This window comes from Octodon degus, unplaced genomic scaffold (assembly GCF_000260255.1).
Source record: "Octodon degus isolate 3935 unplaced genomic scaffold, OctDeg1.0 scaffold00056, whole genome shotgun sequence".
Taxonomy (NCBI): Eukaryota; Metazoa; Chordata; class Mammalia; order Rodentia; family Octodontidae; genus Octodon; species Octodon degus.
The window spans coordinates 8,681,220-8,687,437 of NW_004524632.1; the positions used below are offsets into that span (position 1 = coordinate 8,681,220).

Consider the following 6,218-nt stretch of genomic DNA (forward strand, 5'->3'; position numbering starts at 1 on the left):
TACGAATTTATTTATTTATTTATTTATTTATTTATTTTTTGGTGGAACCAGGGATTGAACTCAGGCCTTTGCACTTGCCAGGTAAACACTTATCCTACTGAGCTATTTGCCCAGTCCATATGAATATCTTTAAAACATTGCACAACACCTTCAGTTGTTTCACAGTTCAATTCTTACCATTATTCTCATGCAAAATGACAGGAGATGCAGTCTTATCATCTAGAAGGTCAGAAGGAGAAGCATAGTACTTCAAATTCATCAAATGACCTATAAGAATCAAAATTCATTATTACATCTTTTATCAAGTAGGGGCCGGGGAGATGGCTCAGTAGGATAAGTGCTCGACTGGCAAACGCAAGGATCTGAGTTCAATCCCCGGTTCCGCAAAAATAAATAAATAACAAATAAAAATACATTCATGTTTTTATAAATCTGACTAAGAAAGAAGTTTCATAGATATAAGGAGACACGTTAAAAAAAAAAACAAAAAAAACAACAACAACCAAAGGAGCTATGTTCCAAAGCAGCTTGGGAAATGCCACAAAAGTGATTAAGTGATGGCTCTGGGAGTGACAATTTACTTCACAGGATTGGAAAAAATCCTTGCAAATTAATACACGATACATAACTGACTGGTAAGTTTCTTCCTTTGTATCTCATTTCATTTTTTATCTTTGCAGTTTATGGTATTTTTTAAGGATATGCTTGTTGTACATTTATGACCATATTCCTTGTGTAAAGTTGGTAAGTGTACACAACACATCTTAATTCCTTTGTATCTTCCTAAGCCCAAGATGAACTTAAAAGTAATGACTTTTCAACAAAAATTAGGCATTTTTCTAAATATACAAATAGGTGGGGGCAGGGAGACAGGTCAGGGGCATAAATGCCTGCCTGGGAAGCACGAGATTTTAAGTTCCATCTCTGGCACCAAAAAAAAAAAAAAAAAGGCTAACATGGTAACATACCTCCACTCCTTGGAGTGAGGTAGCCGACACTCCCATGAAGAATCTTGTCCAAAGGACCAGCATTAGTTGCTTTCCTGCAAGACAAATGATCCATGTTTGCTTTTGTTTGGGCCCATATGGTCTTGATGCACAGTATGAGACTGAGATCAATTCTTACTGTCATATACTACTGTTATTACAACTGTCCTGTAATTGGAAATATAACAAGTGTACTTCATCTTTAAAGTAAAGGGATAAAAAAAAAAATAAAGTAAAGGGATTATTTCCAAGAACATACTAACAGGTAATATGGTGAAAAAAAAAAATTACAACTAGACCACTATAAGATGGGAGTCCAACTTAACAAGTTTTCAGATAAAACCTGCATTTGAAAACAACTTTATGATATCAATACTCAGAAAATGAAATGCAATCATCATTTGAGAACGAAAAGGAACTAACTAATCAAGATGCATAATTTGGATATAGTACAGATGTACATCAAAATATACATTGGAAAATATATCTATATAATATAAAAACAATTTAATATGTATCTATAAAAGAGCAAATATAAGGGGCCGGGAAGATGGCTCAGTGGAATAAGCACTTCCCTGGCAAACACAAGGGCCTGAGTTCAATCCCCGGTTCCACAAAAAAAAAAATAATAATAAAAGAGGGAATATATATCTATATATACACCTACTCCTCATTTAACAACTGAGGTTCTTTTTTTTTTTTTTTTCCTGTCTTTTTGAGACAGGGTTTCACTATGCAGTTCAGGCTGGCCTTAAACTCACTTTGTAGCTCAAGTTTCCTCAAAATTGCAGTGATCCTCCTGTCTCAGTCATCACAAGCAGGCTAATGACTGGGTTTTATTCCTTTTACTAGGACACTAAGTGAATCTATCACTAAATGAGGAACTACATATAGTATGCATAATATTCAGAACAAAGAACTGGTCAAAGGAAACTCCCACTTATCAAATTGAACTTCGTAAGTTCAATTTGCATAATTCTTACATGCAATATTATAATGTATAACAACATAAAACTACAGGACTGCAGGGAAAAGTGCCCCATGTCTGTAATTCTAGCACTTGGGACATTGAGGCATGAGAATCGCCATGAGTTCAAGATTATCCTGGGCTACAAAGTTAGTTCAAGGCCATCCTCAACTGTGTAGTGAAGCCCTGTCTCAAAAACATACATACACAGAAAAAACTATAGGACTTTACAGTACAATCAGCACAGATTACAACACTGTACTGTAGAAGCCACAGTAAGCTGCAGCTGCTCATATTGTTTCATGAGTCTGAATCAAGCTGTAAGTCTCAACAGGCATTAAAAAGGTAGGTTAAGAGGAATATTGTATGTATCTATGTGACACATATAATGCACACATGTATATATTATCTAAACTATGCATAGATTATATTATGTGTATGTGTAATACAGATTTATAAATTAGGACCTAATAATCCCCCTGGGTTCTACATAACAGAAGTCATGTAGCATTAACTCTTCAATACTGGGCATGGGGGCCAGGGAGATGGCTCAGTGGAATAAGCACTTCCCTGGCAAGCACAAGGGCCTGAGTTCAATCCCTGGTTCCACCAAAAGAACAAATAAATAAAAGTAATATTAAAAAAAAAACAAACTAGGTATGATGACACATGCCTGTGATCTCACCTACTCAGGAAGCTGAGGCAACAGGATCATGAATTCATGGCCAGTTTAGGCAACTCAGTAAGACCCTACCTCAACACTGAACAATAAGGATTTGAGATATAGGTAAACATTAGAATCACTGTTTAGTATATGCAATGTCTTAGGTTCAATCCTCAATAGTCACAAAAGAAGATCCCACCAGATAGCTCAGCAGACTGAAGTGCCTGCTTAGGCAGACACAGGGAGATGGGTTCAATCCCAGCATGCCTTGATGGTCCCCTGGGGGGGGGGGGAGACACTGAGACAGCAACTGAGACTGGGCGTGGTTGTGAGCCCCTGTAATCCCAGCACTTGGGAGGCTGAAAACAGGAGGATCACTATGAGTCCAATCTCTGTAGCGAGACCCTGTAGGCCCTGTACTAAATACATTAAAAAAAAAACAAAAAAACTGGGGCAGGGAGATGGCCTCAGTGGAATAAGTGCTTCCCTGGCAAGCACAAGGGTCTGAGTTCAATCCCCAGTTCCGCCAAAAAACACACAACTGAGTTCAATACCCAGTTTCCAAAAAAAAAAAAAAAACAAAACAAAAAAAAAACTGACTCTTAGCCAATCTTACCAGTACATAATTGCCATTTTGGATAGATCTTGTTCTAGAGATTGAAGAGCCAAGTACATTTTAGTCTTCAATTTGCTGGGAGAGAAAATAAGGAGAAAATGAGTTAAACTGTTGAAAAACACATATACGTATACAAATAATGATACAGAAAGCCCAAAAGCTAAGTCTACGTTTAAAATACTGAAAATAGTTTTTGCTTGTTGTCAAGTACATGAAGGATCACTGCCTTCACCAACTTCTCTGGGATACCTGGGGCATCTTTTTTGGGGGGAACAGGGAATCGAACTCAGGACCTTGCTCTTGCCAGGCAGGCACTACGCTGCTGAGCTACATTCCCAGCCCTTGAAACTATACATAGTTTTTTAAAATACTGGGCATGGTGGTGCACCCCTATAATCCTATCATTCAAGAGGCTGAGGCAGGAGGATCCCTGTGAGTTTGTGGCCACGCTGGGCTACAGAGTGAGTCCAAGGCCAGCCTGAACTGCAGACTGAGACCCTATGGGGGGTGGGGAGAGATCGAACTGGCTGGCTGTCGTGTCGGACACTTACAGTCCCAAGCTGAGGGGTTGGAGGGGATTGAGACAGGACAACTGCTATAAATTCAAGCCCAGTCTAGGGCCAGGGAGATAGCTCAGAAGAGTAAGTGGTTGCCTGGCAAGCATAGGGTCTTGAGTTCAATCCCCCGTACTGCAAAAAATAAAAAATTCAAGCCCAGTCTAGACTACACAGTGAGTTCAAGGCCAACTTGAGTTACATAGTGAAACTCTGTGTTAAAAAACAAAGAACCAATTGTAGTATTGGGGATATAGCTTAGTGGCTTGCCTATGAAGGGTAAAGGCCTAGGTTCAATCCCCAGCACCACCAAGAATAAAAAATTTTAAAAAACAAGCTTTAAAAATTAAAATAGGGGGGGCTGGAGAGATGGCTCAGTGGTCTAAAGCACCTACTTAGAACAAGCTCAGCAAAGCACAGGGACCGCGGTTCAATCCCCAGCACCACATGCCAGCCAGCCGCGCCCCCTGGTGGGCTGAGCTGGACACACACACACACACACACACACACAAATAAATAAAAATAAAAATTTTTTTTTTAAAAAGATTTAAAAAAATTAAAATAAGACATGCCAGCCCCACCCCTGGGGCGAGCTGAGACAGCAATTGAGACTGGGCGTGGTGGTGCATGCCTGTAATTCCAGCTCTTGGGAAGCTGTAAACAGGTGGATCACTAGGAGTCTGATCTAGTAGTGAGACCCTGAACACCCTCTAGACCCTTCCCTACAAAATACATATAAATAAGATTTATCACTTTCAAAGCTCATTTTTATTTTTTATGGAACCGGGGATTGAACTCAGGTCCTTGCGCCTGCCAGGGAAGGGCTTACTCCACTGAGCCATCTCCCCGGCCCTCAGAGCTCATTTTTAGAGATACCAAAATTCAGTTTTATTTCTGCTTCAAAAAGCAAAGTAGGGCCAGGGAGATGGCTCAGTAGAATAAGCGCTTCCCTGGCAAGCGCAAGGGCCTGAGTTCAATCCCTGGCTCTGAAAAAAAAGACGGAGCAAAGTAACTTAATGGAATCCTAGGGAGGATACACATAAAAATTACAAGCCAGTTATGTAATAACTAATTCATGTTAAAATCAAATATTTTTAAAATTTTAAGGGTTATACTGTTCCTTCTTACACTGTCACCTACTACATAGATCCTATCTAAAACAAAAAAAGATAGAAACTGAGCTATATATTGTAGTATGAGTAGAAATCAAGAATGACCTAAGCACATAATAGCTTACAGATTTATACTGATTTTTTCCCAAAGGCAACAAATACATAAATATGTGAATAAAATACTTACTTGTCTCCAGGAAGATTATACAGATTAACAAGGCCCTTAAGGTGCTTAGAAAATTCATCAAAATTTTTTTCTCTATAGGAATTTCAGGAAGAGAAAAAAGAGAAGAAAATACAACATGTAATTACTTCACAATCTTATGAAAATTTGCCCAAAATCATGGACATAAAAAGATGATTTTCATAATCTAATTCTTCCCCTAAAATTCTGGAGTCAATCAAGACTAGTAAATGAAAAGAAAATAATTTTGTTTGTTTTTACTCATTTTTCTAGTGGTGGTAATAAACACTTTATAAATGAAAAGGAAGCACTAAGTCAAAAGACCTGAAAAGTCATAAACTAGTTATTTCAATAATGAAAGTTTAAATGAATCACTTTCCTTTCCTATTAGTATGTAACTCAGATTTCAACTCAATAGAAAATAAAAATTTTAAGAATGGTGGCATATTCCTGTAATCCCAGCATCTGTGAGGCTAAGGAAAAAAGACTGAAAGTTCGATGACAACTGGACCACATAGTGAGGTGTCTTAAAAAACAAAATTAATTAAAATAAGACAGATGTGGTGGCACACACCTGTTAATCCCAGCACTCCAGGAAGCTAAAACAAGAAGATCACAATTTGGAGCCCAGCTCGGACAATTTAGAATTACTGTTAGCTCAAATGAAAAGATAATCTGGGCATGGTGGGACATGCCTGTAACCACAAAACTTGGGAGGTTGAAACAAAAGGACCACAGTTAAGTTTGAGGCCAAAAAGACCTCTGCAGTTCAAGGCTAGCATGAATTGCATGCTAAGACCTTGTTTCAAAAAAAAAAAAAGGCCTAAAGCATTTGCTTAGGCAGATGCAGGGACCAGGGTTGATTCCTGGCATGCCATGCCGGCCCCACCCCTGGGGTGCTGAGAGGCAACTGAGATTGGGAATGGTGGCATGTGCCTGTAATCCCAGTGCTTGGGAGGTTGAAAACAGGAGAATCACTGCCAGTCAGATGTACATAGTGAGGCCCTCTCCTAAATACAAAATGAATGAATGAATAAATAAATAAATAAATAAATAAATTGAAAGTCTTAGGTATGTAACTCAGTTCAAACATTCCACAATCAGGGCCAGGGAGATGGCTCAGTAGAATAAGCGC

The 6,218-nt window shown here is 38.7% G+C and overlaps 1 protein-coding gene across 4 annotated transcripts in view; it reads right to left on the reverse strand.

Moving 5' to 3' along the window:
• Nucleotides 1–6,218, reverse strand: part of Med1 (mediator complex subunit 1) — a 38,284-nt gene that overhangs the window by 15,299 nt on the left and 16,767 nt on the right. For all 4 annotated transcript variants that reach the window (XM_004633700.2, XM_023718080.1, XM_023718079.1 and 1 more), the window contains 4 exons: nucleotides 5,087–5,158; nucleotides 3,234–3,308; nucleotides 969–1,042; nucleotides 178–267 (listed from right to left, as the gene is read on the reverse strand). In XM_004633700.2, the coding sequence (XP_004633757.1) occupies nucleotides 178–267; nucleotides 969–1,042; nucleotides 3,234–3,308; nucleotides 5,087–5,158 (311 nt within the window). The remainder of the gene's footprint in view (nucleotides 1–177; nucleotides 268–968; nucleotides 1,043–3,233; nucleotides 3,309–5,086; nucleotides 5,159–6,218) is intronic.